The 18,829-nt window shown below is 29.2% G+C and overlaps 1 protein-coding gene across 1 annotated transcript in view; it reads right to left on the minus strand.

Moving 5' to 3' along the window:
* Positions 1-18,829, minus strand: part of LOC111032793 (acetylcholinesterase-like) — a 42,358-nt gene that overhangs the window by 8,770 nt on the left and 14,759 nt on the right. Inside the window, exons 3-7 of the mRNA XM_022313249.1 lie at positions 15,117-15,422; positions 13,680-14,052; positions 3,349-3,491; positions 1,430-1,588; positions 585-748 (exon numbers count right to left, since the gene is read on the minus strand). Coding sequence (XP_022168941.1) covers positions 585-748; positions 1,430-1,588; positions 3,349-3,491; positions 13,680-14,052; positions 15,117-15,422 — 1,145 coding nt within the window. The remainder of the gene's footprint in view (positions 1-584; positions 749-1,429; positions 1,589-3,348; positions 3,492-13,679; positions 14,053-15,116; positions 15,423-18,829) is intronic.

The raw sequence follows: 18,829 nt of genomic DNA on the forward strand, positions 1-18,829 counted from the left end.
GTGCGGAAGTAATTACGCAGATAGTCCGGATTGGTTTATCAGCATTCAGTTGAATAGTTTCACTTATCGGTCAATCGTCCGGCAGGTAGCATAATATTTACCCTTTTTAAAACAACCACCCGCGTGACCACGGCCAATTATATTATGTATGGCTATTTGTTGTGCGTAATGTGTATTATTGTTGCATGTCGACGGCGCGTCTAGTCCTTTCAAGGATTTATTTAATTTTTTTGGTTTTTTTGTTTTTATTGTGTTAACAGAAGTTGATAACGAAGATGTAATTACCTGAATTTCTGCGATAACAACAACGTCGACTTGCACAAAATCATTGATGCAAAAATAAAGTGGTCTATGGGTGGTTAGGGGGGGGGGGGTAAACTTCGTCCCTCAAAAATTATACGGGTTACCTTAATATATTATAATATTATATATTCTGTAAGACTTTCGTTCCCCTACCTAATTTAAAATTGCGCCGTATGGGCAATAATAATTATTTAATAAAATACAACAATTAACAAGTGTGTAGGATTATAGTTATACACTCTGTTGTAATAAAATACTGTGAAATATAGTAAGTACGTTACCCGGTCAACGAAAATCTGGTGAACGCTTCCATGATTCGTATGCTCAAGTCTCTTTCCCTGGCGTTGTACGGCATCGACATGTTCAACGGATGGCCAAACACGTATTGCATCTCATCACCGTGCAACACGCCCATCCAATCACCCCACAAGTGTGAGTCTGTCCTCTGCAATATTTTAATGCGTTAAATATTATTATCATGAGAATTATTTATATGAACACGGTCAACGGTAATGCATATAATTTATTAGATACACTAAGTCGTTAACAAAGAGTAATCAAAAAATAATAATATGCTAATCAGTATCATCTGATTTACAGACTGCAACCAATCGGTTGCTGTAATTATATTATGATATACAAAATAGACATGTATATTTTTTTTTTGAGGAAGAAGGGAATAATGGAAAGTTATATGCCTAAAACATCAACCGTAGGGGCTATGATAACATAATATTATTTTGTATATATCTTTTATAAAAAAAAATTATTAGGTACCTACTATTAGAATAAAATAATTAGTTGAAAATTAAATAACAAAAAAATACATTATCCGTAGCTATCTATAATCAAGGGTAGGCGAAATGCTTGAAAAAGTATCAGATACAAGTATACAATAAAATAACACTAATATACTATATAGTCTATAATAGACTTAGATACTATTATAGACTTTATACAAGATGAAAATTAACACATGTCAAGGAATATAAAAATACAAAATATATTATGCGTATCTATGATACTTTCTACCTTTGATTACAAATATTTTATATACCTTCTGGTTCCTAAAATAATACCTAAGAAAATTTAACTGCAATTAATTAAAATTAAACACTATACTCACGTGAGTAAAGAAATAGTAGTACACCCGAGCTCCACGACTTGATACGATGTTGGCAAACAGGTTGGTTGGACATACAAAGAAATAATCTGCAACCACGTCGCTCAATTGTTTTTGGTTGGAATATTTGTCGTCCACGTCTTTTTTTTCCCATCCCGAATACTGAAATATATAATATTGTTGTGTGCAAACTGTATCATATTATGTTTTATTCTACTCATTCAAATACATTTTTAGGGGACCGAGTATAAATCTGGAATTTATAAATTTGGACCCTACAAACCCGGACTGTAGATATCTGAAAAGTACATATCTCAATATCTGTACTGTAAAAACCTGGACGTTTCAAATCCAGATGATACAATTCTGGGCAGTACAAATCTGGACGGTGACCTACTTGGGGTGGTATTGCATAGCAAGTTGAGGGATATTTTCGTTTTTTTTTGTCCGAGCGCAGCGCATTGAGTGGCCACGTGAGCATCACTGTCTAGATTTATACAGTCCAGATATAGAGTCCAGGTTGGACCCCATTTTTAGTAGTTTTATAATATTATAATGTTACTAAAGTTTTTTACAACAGTTTATTGATTGGCAAAAGGATTTTTAAGATGTTTCAAATCGTATTTGTCTACTGGTACACACAAAAGTATTTTCTATTTCCTTACATTTTTTTTAAAAGTTGTTCATTATTGATGTCTGAAGTTCAAAAAAGAGTGTCAAGAAGATAATGGGCCCCAGTGAACATTACTAATATAAGGGCCACGGGGGTGTATTATTAATATATAATATTCATTACATAAAATTAACGGAATATAAAAAAAAACTTATTAGTATAAGACTTTAGAATGTATTACGTAAGAAATAATGGACTTTCCTCTCATAAAATATTTATCAAACACTAATATTTGCTAATTGCTATTTAACGGAGTAGACAATGGGTGCTTGTGAACTATGCCATTAAATATTATATTTTACCTAATTTATAATACAGGCGTTGATTTTTATGCAATTAACTTCCACAATAATTTTAAGCAATTAAACGCTCATATACCCTCATGATAATATGAATGTTATTGAAAATGTAAATAGACAAATAGTAAAGCTTAAAATGTATAGCAAATTATTAGTAGGAAAAATTACAAAAACTTGCCAAAAAAATGTGGCTGAAGCACAGAAAAACAAGACATTCAGAAATAATAAGAAGCGAAGATAAGACGAAATTAAGCCATGATATTTTATTAAGACGTAGAAAATTGATTCCTGATGAAATATTATTCCCAGAGTCGGAAATGTGTCTTTAATGTTTAATTAGTAATTACCTATTTAAATCACGATGATGATAATTTTAACATTATTTCAAGTCTGTGAATAATACTGAATATTCGTTTGATATAGAAATATAAAATCCGAGTAAACTTCATTATATTTTGTTTAATTTATACGTTTTAATACCTTATTATGCAGTGCCGGCGGTTACACGAAGCCACCAATAATTATTATCTTCGGGTGATTTCTGTATTCTAAACACGCGTATTGTTTCTATTCGGAAGCTATATAATATGTATTAGTGTAATATTATGTATGATAAATTATACACGATCACCTTGTGCTTTCTAGCGGAAAATTTATTTACATTTTTTCATTTATTTTCGCATATTCAATGTCCGTTATAATAAAAAACACTTGTATAATGTTGGTTTTAAAATATTTACATTTCAGTTACTATGCATACTCGTATATTGAAGTTTTTCATAGTTCACGTAATGACGCTTTTACATGAATAATAGGTAACTTTTTTTTTTACATTTCGTAATAGAATATTTATATGACCGTATCTGCATAACGGTTCTTCGCCTATTTATTTATTTTTTCAAAAGAATATTTTCATTTACACCTAAACGCGCGGGAAATTGTAATTTAACCTGATATATAATGGCGTCTCTTTCCAGCTGCGTTCTGTCTTTGAATATCACGTTGACTATTTGCACAAATTTTTCCTTGGGCAATGCGGTGGCTGATGTCCGGTCGAAGAAATCGACAAAATCGTACAGCAAAAAATATGTTCCTGGAAGCAACAAAAAATTATATATTATACATTATTAATACTATTTTAAAAGTATAAAAATAAACTCTATTTAGGTCAACGAAATATATTAATTGCGAGTTGACACCTTATCAAAATTCACCGGCGTTAAGGGTAAAAGGGTAAAATGTGAAGAGGGAGTGACGGTTGAGTTTCCTAGGAGGAGAAGGGAGTGATCAATATATTATTATGACTGTGTGCAAGGTTGATGAGAGACCTGCGCCTCGTCGAGCCTAGCTCCCTCATTAAATAAATTGTTATAACAAGTTCCCACTCCTTGATCATTAGTGCACAATAAAAACATTATATTGTGGAAACGATAACTTTGGCGTTCGTATAAAACATTCCCATGCGTCAATAAAAAAAAACAGAATGAAAGAAGGAATAAAACAACATTACGGGTGTTCGAATTCGACATTCGTGTAATGTTGTAATATAATTAGAAGTTGCCAGTTGGGTTTGTATGCTATAAAATGTGTAAGATATAACGTTTATATATTCTATATAGGTATATAAGTATATATAATACCTATATTATATTAAATGTACCTGGTACCTACAATATTTGTTAAAAAAAAACTTTGATGATACAATATTATCAGGGCTGTGAATTGAATGCACTAAATTTAATGCTGAATATGCGTGCGCTTGCAGTGCGTTAAAAATTGACAAAATATGAATAATCACTTACAAAGTAATGAAAAAAAGACGTTTTAGAATTCTAAAAAATGTTCAAAAAAACACATTTTAAAACAAACATATTATTTTGAAATAACAAAACACAACATTTATAGTATTAATAAAAAAATATTTCTATAAGTTTTTATATGAATTACGTATTACAATTGTTATTAAAACGAGTGGATTATTAATATTTTTAATTTGTATTCAAAAAAACATGGTAGTCTTGCATTAATTATCACTTATCAGTTATCACCCACACGGCCACACAGATTGTCTACTTTTTAGACTCTTAGCCATCATTTTTAAAATATGACAAATCTTTTTTAACAAAATGTATAGTATATTATAATATATTTAAACACAAAAACTATTAAGCATTAACAACGATACAAATTGATATTTTAATATTATTAAATTTAAATATTAATGCATATCAAATGTCTAGTAGAAGAAAAACGTTATGTAGGTAGGAGTTATAAATTATCAATAATTCAGAAATGAAAGAATTCGCAGCTGCATAAATAATGCATAATATTAGTAATAGTCTGCAATTTAGGTTTATGTTATATTATTTATATTGTGAACAAAATGTTAAAAACATTTGAGTGTTATAATAAACTGCTGCTGCTACAGCAAATAAGTCGACACAATGACGATATACCTATAATTTCAACGTATTATCCACAATTATTATTATATTGTAACAAAATGATTGTAATTACATTTTAATGTTCAAAATAAATGCATTATTTTATTATATCGTACAGAGATGCGCAATATAATAGTATTACGAAATATCGTAATATAGTGTACCTACCTATAGCTTTAAATCGGGGTTCGAAAGAAAAAAAATGTATTGACGTACCTATTTATACTCGTTTTTTAACTGAATGATCTATGATGAAAAACTATTGAAAACGAAGAGAGGGGATTTTTTTCAGTTGTTTGTCATGCTGGATTTTCTACGGTTCGCTACTCTTGGCGTTGAGTGTTCTTGAGTTATTGACCGAAAGAACATTCAAAAGTTTTTCTTTTTATTTAACTCACCAGAACTCTTAAACCGAATGTTGGCTATGATTTTTTTTTACCTTTATTTAGTATGGTATTGACTGAATATATATGTATCCAATGCTCAATAGTCATATAGGTAATACTTATCTACCTACAACTGTATTTTATTTAGTCTGTATAGATACCAAAAAGTTAGTAAATATTACAACCCACGCGTAATATGTCATAATCGCGTGTTTTAAAAGAGTTGATTGATACATACTCATTCAATGTACAGGTAGCTACACTGAAAGTATTAATAAAATCGTTAGTTAATAAGATTGTTAGACAAAAGTGAGTTTTTTTCATGTCAAACTGTCCGCTAAATTTAATATCATATTGAAAAACGTTCATCAAACCTTACCTTATGATCTGGGTTAAAATACAACGGTTTAACGGCCAGCAGGCAACTGGCAAGGTTATATATTTACTAATAATATTATAATGCAAAGAAATATTATGCTGTATATATTATATTTTCCACAGAGTCTATATATTATTTTCTACAGAGACTTGTAAAAAATTTCACCTAACCTGACCGAACCTAGCCGCAGCAGGTATACGGACAGACGAATGTATCGAACTATACGGTGGCAGAGTGATTGGGGGGCACTTGTGACATGCCGAGGGTTGATGACGAATGAGGATTACTTTTTTTTCCAGACCTAAAAGAGTAATGTGAAAAATGTGTACACAAAAAACGCACACGCATACACAAACGTAAGTGTATTATATACATGTGTCGTGGGAGAAAAAAATTAAATAGGTCGTGCAAATGGATGTTGTCATGACACATTTATATATAATATACTTTACCGACCGCCCAAACACAATCACTCCGCGTCTGTCTGTCTCGACAAAAACTAATATGATTTCCCAAGAATTTTAGCGCTAGGTATACTCGCGGTTGCTGCTGGTATAGAGGTGACGACCGCGTGGTACGGCGTAAAACGTGCCGCGTGTGACGTTTAAACACAGTATGCTTTTTTTTCCGACACGTCGAGACGTCGTGATAATCCGACAACGATAGAATTAACGTTTGAAATTACACTCCCGGGGTCGTGATTGAATTAACTTTGAACCGTATTCGGACATATACGTCAGTGTGACGACGGTTTTTGACAAAATCAGATAATCCCATTAAACAGTCAATAATAATAATAATAATAATAATAATTACCTCCATTGGATATCGATTGACTCGTACAGGTGTCGGAGGTAGCGGCGCCGGGGGAGAATACATAATTAATTAGTTTCTGCGAGAGCTTTTTAATTAAACATTTTTAAAAATAACCCAATTATTTTGCGTAAGAAAAAACTCGTACCTATAAATATATTATACTTGAGGGGAAGGGGGGGGAATCGTACTTATGCTTTAATGAGAAATCTATAATAATATTATTATATTAATAATGCACAAAATACGAAATCAATTTATTTTAGCAATTAGTGTAATCACTGACGTTCGTATATATTTATATTATGCCAAGTCGTACGCGAGCCACACGATATTAATTGTGCGAGTTATGCAAAAATAGAATACGTTTGCGATTATAACCGTTGATGATGGTGCCGGTTTGTTATTGGTTTAATGTTGAAAGCAAAAAACATCGGCAATTATTTCGTATAAATATCTAATTCTGTATGAGAGGGTTAAGGTTTACAAACAGAGTCCTTAAAAAATACATAATATAGGTAACTGAAATTAATGCAATGCAAGCAACCATTTTGCATACCGTACTTTATACAACGGGCATAAACCTCAGCTCTACCCTAATCGGATAAAAATGAGAAACATTTCAACAGTAAATTGGAATTAAAATAATTAATAAACTAAATAATATACATCACTCGCATTCTTTAAGTATACACACGGAATATTAAAATGTATGTTTTACCCGCATTAATAACTCAATTATGAAGTAGGTACGTAGGTAGGTATAGTGTAGTTATACTCATCAATTTCATACAAACATTTCCAGAGTACTTAGGCATACATATTTAAAAAAAATGTTGATCTCATACGAGGGTACTGCCAAATGCCAATATTATAAGTATAGTTATACACTTATTCACGTCTTATATTATATAATACTATAATAGTCATCAGGTATAATAAAATATTATTATTTCAAAATAAAAAAAAATAAATACAAGTTCTCCGAGTTCTTAAAATATTGCAATTCAAAATTAATTATTAATTAGTGTCAAGGAAAAAAATCACTATTTACTTCTTTTTCAGAAAGAAATATTAAAATATTTTTATGAATTATTGTACTAAACCTGATTTAAGAGAAGTTTTTGGGAAAAATTGTATAAACTAGATTCAATGAGAGTACTAGATCAAGAGTTTTGGATTATAAAAGTAAAGAGGATTGGTTTTACGCAATGATATGATTTTATTTTTATTATTAACTTTTGCTGTGAATACTTTTTCGGGTAAAAGGAGTGCTCAAAAAGTTTTATTCGACCAGCTGTCGTTCGACTGAAAATCCATTTCTGTTAGAAATGGTCATTTTTACATTTTCTCAGTAGTTTCACAAATCATGAAAAAAAAAATACTTCCGTGAAACGGTGGAGAAATGTGGACGTTATAGCAATCACGTGGTGTGTTAAATCGAAAAGAAAAAAATATGATATAGTGTTTATATTTCATAGCGTATAATACTTCATACTATAAATCAAAAAAGTAATTATATAACTATCAAGGTTATTTCTTAAATTCTAAGTCAATATTGTAGGTAACGATTAAGATTTAGAATATTTAATGATCTTATATTCATTTATTTTTCAACATTAAATGCTTAGTAATACATCAATAATATTGTGTATTTGTTCATTCATTATTGAATTACAGCAAAACAAAACAAAATCAATTTTGTCAACGACCTATACTGTGTAAAAATTCTCGTTTAACCTTTTTTTTGTTCATCCCGATTATTTTGAAAAGTTTTTGGGAATCTTTTACTTTTACCTCCTAAAGTACCATCTAAATCCAATTTTCTATACCAGAAACCACTCGTAAAGTATTGATGGTTGATTCATGTTAACTGCTCTGAAATATAACGAAAAAAAACAAAAAAAAAACACACAAATCGTTGTAAGACCAATACGTTATTTATCGCTTGGCTGCATGTATTAATTTAATGTTAATGTTTCTTTTTATAGAAAATACCAATTGTTATTTAGATCAGAATTATAATAAATCAATCGATTTAAAAAAATAAGTAATCTACTACCTACTTGAATATATCAATTAAAATCCTTCTAAACCGTATAATAATGGTTCTAGATTTACTTTCGGTTCCCATTTTAACTTATTTTGCATAAGTAAATGAATAAAGATGAAACTTAAGTTTTTATTTGAAGATAGCATATGTTTTGTTTATTGTTGAAAAATAGATGACCTTAAGACATATCCTAGTGAGTAGAAACAAAATTTAACACAATTGTACAATATTATTGTAAAATGTTTGTAGACATTATAGTAGACATTCTTTTAAATTCTGAAGTAGGTGACTACGTAGAGTGATACATACACTCTAATATTGAATGTAAAAACAATATTGCAAAATTATAATTACTTTTCCTCATCAAATAAATGTAATTTAATGTAATTTGTCGATAAAAGTTTAAAGAAAAATAATCCCAGACAGGTAATTATTTAACAGATTATTATTTCTTCAGTTATTTAAGTTGATTTCTAAACGTAATTCCAAATGGAGATGAAATTTGTACATGATATTATGTAATATTCAGAGAAAAAGCTTAGGTTTATGACGTATCCATAGTTTATGTACTTCATAATATCGGTTAAATACGAAAGAGCATTAATTCATTAATAATGATGTGTCTGGGTATGCGTACACCATGTAAATATGTAATACCTACATTAAGCACATTTCCACAGGTACGGAAAACAGAATTTGATGAACCCTAAATTATAATATTTTGATATTTTGTTCGAAATATTATCAACGGCAAAAACTATACAAGTATCATCGGCGCCAAGTGGTTGTAAGCGAACAACATATTGCAAGTGCGAGTCATACATTAATGTCGCGTCCGCCTACAGTCCAACTCCAACACCAAAATATGTTCTTTTTGTTATCATATTATTATTTTTATAGTCGTAACTGTAAACTTTTCGATTGCGAACTCGTACACGGGATTATTTGTCTCGGGAACATTTGTTAGAACGTAATGCATATAATATACGTATACAACATAATATAATTTTTTTCCCTATTTTATTACACTTTTGACCCGGTTTTTCGTGCGACCACCTTATACCGACACGCAACGCGTGTGATAACGACTAGCTGGAACAACTCGCGTATGGTTTCCATTTCCAGAAAACTATACGATTTTAATCCTTTTCCTCCTCATACGACTTTCCGATTTTATTTCGAGTAATAACGTATAGTTATACATTTACGTTTTAAATTCTTTGTATTTAATTTAAACTTAGGAAAAATAATGAAGATGGTTGGTCGAGCTTAATTGGCTATAATAGTGTGCGACAATCACGTAGTTTATGATAATAAAATAATATTGTGTTATTGTTATTTAAATAAGTACTTATATAATTTTTGTGACAGCGAACTGCAATTATAAATATTTTAATCTTGATATTGAATTTTATTAACTACGACAGGTTAATTAAATTAGCAATAATGATAATTGAAATTTTATTTTGCCAAATAATTAAAAATATATATAATTTTTGAGACAGATTTACAAAAAAGAAAACCATAAAAACAAGGTTGAATTGACACTTTTATCTACTTATTTAAAAATAGTATAAATGAACTCGAGGTATAAAATTATGTCAGATTAATTGTTCATGATGCTGTAACGGAAGCGCAGAGCGTAGAATGCTGAATTACTTATTTAATTTATCTGTTAATACTTAATTCCAATGTCAATATATGTCAGTAATTCGTTTAGACTTCACCGTTCATACAAATTACAATTAAAAGTATCATTGGTGCCAATTTATTTATTATTCGAACACGCAAAATACACAACGACTTATTGTTCGCTATAAAAAATACGATGTACAATATTGTTGATATAAACTTGTTGATTTAAGTTTTCAATAATCATTTGAATAACAGTTCCATTTAAACATTAGTAATAATAAGCATTAAGTAAGAAAAAATACATAGCCCAAGTGTTTGACACTTGTCTTTAGAGTATTCTCTGCTTGACTCGTTGAATTATTATTGTTACTATATTATTATTTTATTATCATCATATAATATTTGATACCGCACCAAAAAATGTATACATGACTTTCAAAATATGATTTCACAGACAATTGTTATTCAGAATATTTGAAATTAAAATGTCAGATGTTAATAATCACAAAATTAAACAGGTTTCTACAACCGTGGAAATTAATGAAAAATTCCGTTCATCGTATTTTGAACAATCCAAACTTAAACACTTAAAAAACAAACTATTGTCAAAGCTTAAATTTCTACTTGAAGTTATAGAATAATACAGCATGAATGATTTTGACTTTATTTACACCTTCTGAATTAATTGAATTGCACATTTTATAAAATAACATTTCAAAAATAATTATTCATTTAAAATATAATTTTAATTTAATTTTCGAATACTGCATGTACCTAGATATAAATTATTCGATTTAGTTTTAACTTCAATTTTAATTTTAACCTATACTAAATAAAACTAACTAACTTTACTAAATTAAAATTAACTTGAGTGATATTTATTATTTACAGTCAATGAAGTATAAATATTTATATTCCTCTACTTTAGTATCTAAAATTACGCATGTATAATATATATATATACTTATATTATATTGTAAATTAATAAGTGTAGGTATAAACAACTACATATTAAACATTTTACAAAAAAAATGTTTGAATTATTATCTTTTTACCTATAAAAATGTATCTTAGTTTTTTACGATCATTACTTTTTCAACAATAAAGAAAACACATGCTATCTTTGATTAAAAACTAAAAGTTTCATCTAAAGGTATTCTTTTACTCACTCAAAATAAATTAAAATGTGAACCGAAAGTAAATCTAGAACCATAATAATGTAGGAGATTTTAATTTATGTACGTCGCTTATATGAAATTTGATCGATTTAGTTAGATTAGGTAACTATTTACAAATAGTACAATACTGACTTAAATATAAATACTGATTAAAAAAAAAAAATTACTCACATTAAATAATAACATTGAATCACATAAAATTACGTCGGGGGGATGCTAAGCCGAAATGTTTTACATATTTTTTCTTGTCTACCGATTGTATATAACAGACAGACTGCAAAATAATTGTTCTACAAATAATTTGTCCTCCATTGATGTACCTATATGAATTTTATTTTAATTTAACCCCAACACTCACTATAATGAAAATACCTATATAAGCTGGAGACGAAATGTATGTCGAAGTAATATCCTCTTAAAATAATATTCACTATGATGGAATCATATTTTATATTATCTTAGTTTGATCTCATCTGTCGTGATGTGATGTATTTTACTTTATTAATTTAGATATATGGTTTTGCACATTATAATATAATCCAAGTAAATTAATTAAATAATACTTTTATAAAACAAAATATATTATGTTTCATTGGTTGAACATAAATATATAATTTACCTTGACCGGCGAATCAGTTTGACTAAGAAAATGTACGATGTAAAAAGCTTTCAGAAGTTATTGAAGGAACGTTTTCATATTTTTGTAAAACAAAAACTTTGAGGTAGCCCGGAGTTTATACGGCGTAGGTAGGTATGGGTAGGTATATATATGAAATAATAAAAATAACTTTTAAAGAAGAACAAATCCGAATTTTCAATTCTAAGTTGCCGCCGTGCCATGTTTGAATGTAACTTTGGAAAATATTTAAGGAAAATAAATGTATATTTTAATATTCTAAATTTGAATCTACAAAACTTAAAAAAAAGTTTAGCACATGAATAAACATTTTATTGTGTTTGAATATTTTTTTTGCACAATTCTTCCAACAATTTTTATCCAGTATAAACTGTTTTTACACGTTTATTGGTCTGAATGTCTAAATGTCTTGACATTGTAATGTTGAATGTTAATATTAATTTCATTCTGTGCATGGAATGTTTTAAATTTGTTAACCTTCATCGTGATCGCGATTTCAGTCAATACATCAATAAAACAACTTGATGGGTTTAAAACGAATTACATTTTTCATATATAAAAAATAATCAAATAACCAACTCGCTTCTAAGAAGGTATAATATATAATTTCAATAAATTATACGTCGAATTAATACCTCACTGTATAGTTAGTTATATAAATATTATAGTGTGATGCGCGTGTAGGTCCTATACCTACCTACCTATAACCTACATATTATATTACGTGAATTCAGAACCAAAATATATGTGCTATCTCAAAATATCAAATCGTTCAACGGTTTTAAACTTCAATGAGTTCAATCTATACTTTCCTATCTACTTTCGCAATGAATGGTTTTTAATTATATTGTCAAATCTGAAAATTAACATAATCGTTCTGTTAAGTCTTGAAATTTGATTTAGTTTTAAGCAAAACTTAACAAAAAATAAATGAAACGAAATTATACAATATAATGTTTGTCAATTCGAACCTCTTTGATATCATTACATTTTTTTCACTTAAGAACTTTTTTGTTCTGAATTAATGTATCTGTTTTCTGGTAAACGAAATTCACATGTACGAAATTCGATTACACAAAAGAAGATGATATTGAAAACAAAATAATGTGATGGTATACAATTGTTTATTTTGTTGATAAACGTACAATAATTAATAGTGTTGTTCTATAACCATATTATTACCTTATGGTTATTGTAAAAATGTATGATTGATACAATGAATATGATAGTACTTTATACTTAGTAATTTGATCACGTTGATAGAACCTATATACTATAGTTTTAAATATTACTGCTAAAATTGAAAGGATCTATTCATAGATAGAATAACAGCCTTGTAAAATATATTTATTTAGCAACTCTTAACTATAGATAATAAACCTTATTAATCCATCGTGACACATAATTATTATTAGTTATAACTTATAAGTCACAGCATACTTTGGATAAACATTGTCTATTTGCCAAAAATAAGTAGGTACTTACCTATTAAGATTTAAGACCACGAAATAAGTGAATACACAAACATCATAACATTTATAATATTATCTAGAAATATTTTAATTAAGTTCTTAAGTAAGTTTTCAGAACACACCCGTTGGGAAACACTAACTAGATACACAGTTCACTGTAAGCTCAAATTCCAAAACATTGACAACTAAACCTGTATGTGAATAAAAATGAGATTTTCGAGAAAACCGATTTAGCGCCTTTTTTGGTTCTGAACTCACAAATTTAAACAAATTATAATAGTTACCTTCGTTCAGATTGCTTCCAATGAGTATGTCGATGTCCGAAAAGTTGGCCTTAGCCAACATGTCCAGCGGGTGTTCCGGAAGGAGAACGCCGTCCACGGTGGGCGCAGACGGGAAACCCAAAATACCGGAATAGCTGTTCCACTGCTTTTTGGATATGGTACTTGCGTCAACAGCTCTCATGCACGACATGGTGGCAATCGGGTTGCTATCCAACGTCGTCGAATTGCAATTGCAATCGTCCAACAACTTCTTTGCTATGTCTACTGCCCGTTCGCCAGTCATGTAGCTCCAAGGTGCGTTCACGGTGCCAGACTGTATGATCCCGCGTCTCACCATTCCCCTTGTCTCCGGCGAAATTAAGTGCACGCTCACCTGTGCGATAGATGATCGATATAATATAGTCGGCATTGCTGTTTCGTTATAATATCGACGAATTTGATGATATGATATATATCGAATTAGGGGTACCTTTTTTTTGTGTCTTAAAACTATATTGCCTGCAAGTAGTATGTAATAAATTTGTTCGCTCATAGCCCATGTTAATTTTTCACCAAAATAATCACACAGTTTTCAAGAGCTAATACCCCGCTCAAAAATCTTTATTTTACTGTATACCAATATATTACAAAGAGATTGCACAGACGTTGATCGCCAATTATTTGCAGTGCCTCGCACAAAAATATTTACGGTTATACTGTATTCACATTAACACACATACATTTTGTGTATTTTCATTCAAAACAATTTCATAAGGAATTATAAATTATGAAATAAGACATAATTAATTTATACTCCAAAGTTAATAGATAAAACATTTTTTTAACAAACAATTAATTAACCAAGTTGTGTTTTACTTTCTCAATTTCACGAGTGAACTGTCGACTTACCAAATTGTATTCTTTTACTGGTCGAAAAAATTATTTTAGTTTTTATGAAAAGGTTTAAAAAACTAAAAGTTTGCACATGATAAATATTTTTGTGTAACCAACACAGTATGCGTACAGAGTAAATATTTTTATATAAGTGACAAGCTTATGGCCAAAGACTGTGAAATGTAAATACGGTAAAATTAAAATGTTTCAGTGGGACATTCCCGCTTGAACATGGTGTGCTTATTTCGGTTGAAAAATGAAATTGGGCTGCTGTGAAGGAACAAAATATGTATAATATGTTACTCATACACAGATCATCACACATTTTTTTACACCGTTAACGAATCAGGGATATTTTAAACTGTTTTTGGTTATGGTATGTCTTAGGTTAGTAGTATGGCTTTTATATTATATATCTATTGTATTAATATGGGTGGACAATGTTTTCTCCGAAAATGAACTTCATTTAAAAATGGACGACCCTTACAATTTATACGGTTCATATAACGCTATCATGGCAACATAATATAAATGTACACACGTCAATAACAGTTGCAGACTTACTGATCCACCACCAGCCGATTCGCCGAACAACGTAATTGTCTCAGGATCAGCGCCGAAAGCCGCCGCGTTTTCTTTGATCCACTTGATAGCCAGCGCCTGATCCCATAATCCCATATTGCCAGGGGCGTCGTCGCTATCCTCTGGCAGCTCGGGCGTTAAATACAACGAACCAAATGCCCCGAGCCTGTACTGCATGGAGGCGATCATCACGTCGAACGTGGCCGCCAGCAGATCGCCGTCGTAGATGTCCAGTGTCGAAGTACCGGACATGTAACCTCCCCCGTATATCCAAACCAGAACCGGTATCTGCAGTACATACAGGACAAGTAACACGTGAATGGTTTTTTTTTTTAAGCAAATCGATCGAATAAAAGAAAACATAAGATGAATACAGGGTCATTCACCAAGGCTAACCTAACCTGCTAACCCCCATTTTTTCTTTTAATAATAAATTTATTCGAAGTCTGATTTTCGAAATTTTTAAATATACTCAAAGACCATATTTTCAAATTATTAAATTTTTTTGTATTGTTTAAGAAGTGTCCTGTGATTATACAAACTTCTGTTTTTTAAATGAGAACTCCCCCCTTTTTACTGTAAATTAATTAGTGGATAATTTATTGAAAATGTTGATGCACTACATTCAAAATTTGAATGGGTAGTTTCTGACTTAATAAAATGTTTGTATTAAGTATAATATAGTTCTTATTAAAACTGGTTTTACATAAATATAAAATATACGTCAAATTGGGTCTAGTATTTACTATTTATCGCATACTTGGGCCATTTCAACAAATTATTAATATCGACAAATCGATAGATTAATATTAATGACTACAATTTTCAAATTACCATACCTCCCGTATCTTATTAATTCATTACTATGAACCTTTTATCATTGGAACTCAAAGTCAAAGAACTCAAAAACTAATAGTCCGAATTTTGATTTTGATATGTTAAAAATGGCAGAAAAACTATCTTCTTTGTACTTTATAGTTGAATAACGGTTTTCTAGTTTGAAAAAGAGAAGTTTGTATATCCAAAAGACACTCCTTAGGTAGTACAAAAAATCTCATAAATTTGAAAATATAGTCTTGAAATATATTTAATAATTTAAAAATCAGATTTTTAATAACTACATTATTGAAAGAAAAAAAAGGAATGGGCATACTTGGTGAATCGAGCTGGATATTTGAAACAACACGAATCGCTGAGGGGCATGTCATCAACATGTTTTTTAGACTGAGCGTACTTACAAGATCGAAAGGATACTACGGTTATGCATATTTATAGCAAACGCAATTGTAAACGCATATGATGGCACGCATGGCTCTTGAACGTTTTTACCTTTTGTATTTTATCGCAGGTGACTATATGGTAATTACATTATTCCGTGAATGCCAATGATTTTGTGAACAAAATACGTGACAAAATACAGCATGTAGATTTTATATTATGTGGTAAATAAATTATGGGCTTTAAACTAAAATTAAATTTACAATATTATACCAATATTCGAATTAATCAAATATTATGGTACTATGGTGGTGTACCTATAACTTCATTTTTACATATGTGATAAAAAAAATCAATTAATTGATTTATCGAATGAAGTTAGTATCAGGTATACGTACAAATAAATGTAACCTGGGCAAATAATAATAACATGGCACAAAATGTATTAAAATTATGTTATTTAATGTTTTTATAAAGAGTTCATAATAATATTGCCATTACTTCGATTTTAAATGTAAATTTTTATACTACTATAATTTTTTTAATTTTTTTATTCAAATATTTATAATTAAAAAAACTCGTGATATCTCCTGTAATAACATAGGTATTTAGTTTTCATGCAATTTAAGTACGTCAAATATTTTTTAAAATACCAAAATCTACCATCAGTATAATATAATAGCCAAGTATAATGCGTAATAATAAAAAAAATTATGTTTTTGTTTTGAATCTGAATTTGGGGTTACTATGTCACGGAATAACTTTAGTTCATTCTGCTTAATCTTTATAAAAATCTGTACATTAAAAGCTCATGTAACACGATAATGGGAGTTATTATTTTACGATGAGTTAAAATCATCTGACGTTGATGTATTGTTTGAATTTACAAAGCTGTAAAGTTCATAAACAATAGAACAGAATATAGTTATATTATATATTGTGTTATTCCAAAATTCATATCACTAATTGTGGTGAAAAAAAAACACGAATTTTATAAAGCTTAGAGGTAGTCAGCAGACATGTTTAGGGAACCATTAACTCACTATTGATTCACTAAATGTTTAATGGCTGTTTATGCGAGAACCGGCATAATTATATTTCCTACAAACTATTTGTTTGATTTATAGTCAACAGACGATGTAGCCCCAGTGTTTTGCAAGTATAAGTTCCATTTTATTGGTCCGTTAAAAAAAAAAAATGAGGTATTTAAGATGTCATTATTATAATGACGTCTAGAATACTATACAAGACTATTAAAGGACTGAAAGTATTTCGAACAGGAGACATTCGTATAATATGTTAAGCAATACGCCGATAGTCAATAAGCGTTATAATAATATTATAGGACTATATATTTTATATATATATATACATATATGCATTTTTAATTCCAATAAATTGTACAATAAAGTGGACAAAGATCAAAAATTAATTTTTGTATATCTTATTTAGTTTATATACCGCGTGAAAACATATTATCATAGACTATTTAAGATAGTATCTAAATGCCAGTTTAAAACATAAACTTAGCACAAGTAAATTTAAATATTTAAGTATCACGTTTTTTATAGATTCCAAGCGACGAGTGTATTTGAGTGTATTAGTTTTACAATGATGTAGTGTTTTTTACTTTTTATTCTTTGAGAATGAACACATTTTTCATAGAAGGAAAAATGCTTTGATTGTATCAACTTTGTCTGTAGGTTTTGGTAACAAAAAAAGATTTAGTTGATACTTTGGTAAAAAAGTAAAAATAAAAATTCCTCGTATTTTTCTTCATAATTGGGAGAAACTAAAAATAACTACGGGAATATTTGCACAACACCAATTTTTGACGAAATCGATTTTGTTATTTTGTTGATATTCAAAAACAAATAACCTTAGGTACCTACTTGCAATTTTCACCAAATATTTATATTAGAATTTTCTGGAATATTTTAGTTCTTTTTTTTATGCGTCTACAGGCATTTAAGATTTTTAGATTTTCTGTTAATGTTGATTAACATTTTTATCCTCGGTCAAAAATCTTGATAATTTAATAAAATGTTCCTAATAAGTTCATCTTAAAAGTTAAGCGTAAATATATGCACTAATTTCCAATGAACTTTTCATGAGAGCTTTGACAAAAGTTGTAAAAACCTAAAATCATGTAGTATTTAAAAATTCATAACATTTTCAATTTTAATTTCTAAGAACTGATGATTAAGGATAACATTTCTCATAAGTTTTTCTTACACGAATTAAAAAGCAAATATAAAGCGTAAGGCGTTTAATTCTGATGAACGTTTGAATTTCAAATTATAACATAATATGTAAAATAAAATCTTTTGTTATGTAGTTATAATTTAAAAAATAGATAATCATAGAAACTTGAAACATTTCATTATCACATCAATAAATTATTATTTCCCATTCAGAATGAAGTTTTTTAAGTATTAAGACAAAAGGTCATAATTTTTTTAGCTATTAAGTTTAAA

This window comes from Myzus persicae, unplaced genomic scaffold, assembly GCF_001856785.1.
Source record: "Myzus persicae strain clone G006 unplaced genomic scaffold, MPER_G0061.0, whole genome shotgun sequence".
Classification (NCBI taxonomy): domain Eukaryota; kingdom Metazoa; phylum Arthropoda; class Insecta; order Hemiptera; family Aphididae; genus Myzus; species Myzus persicae.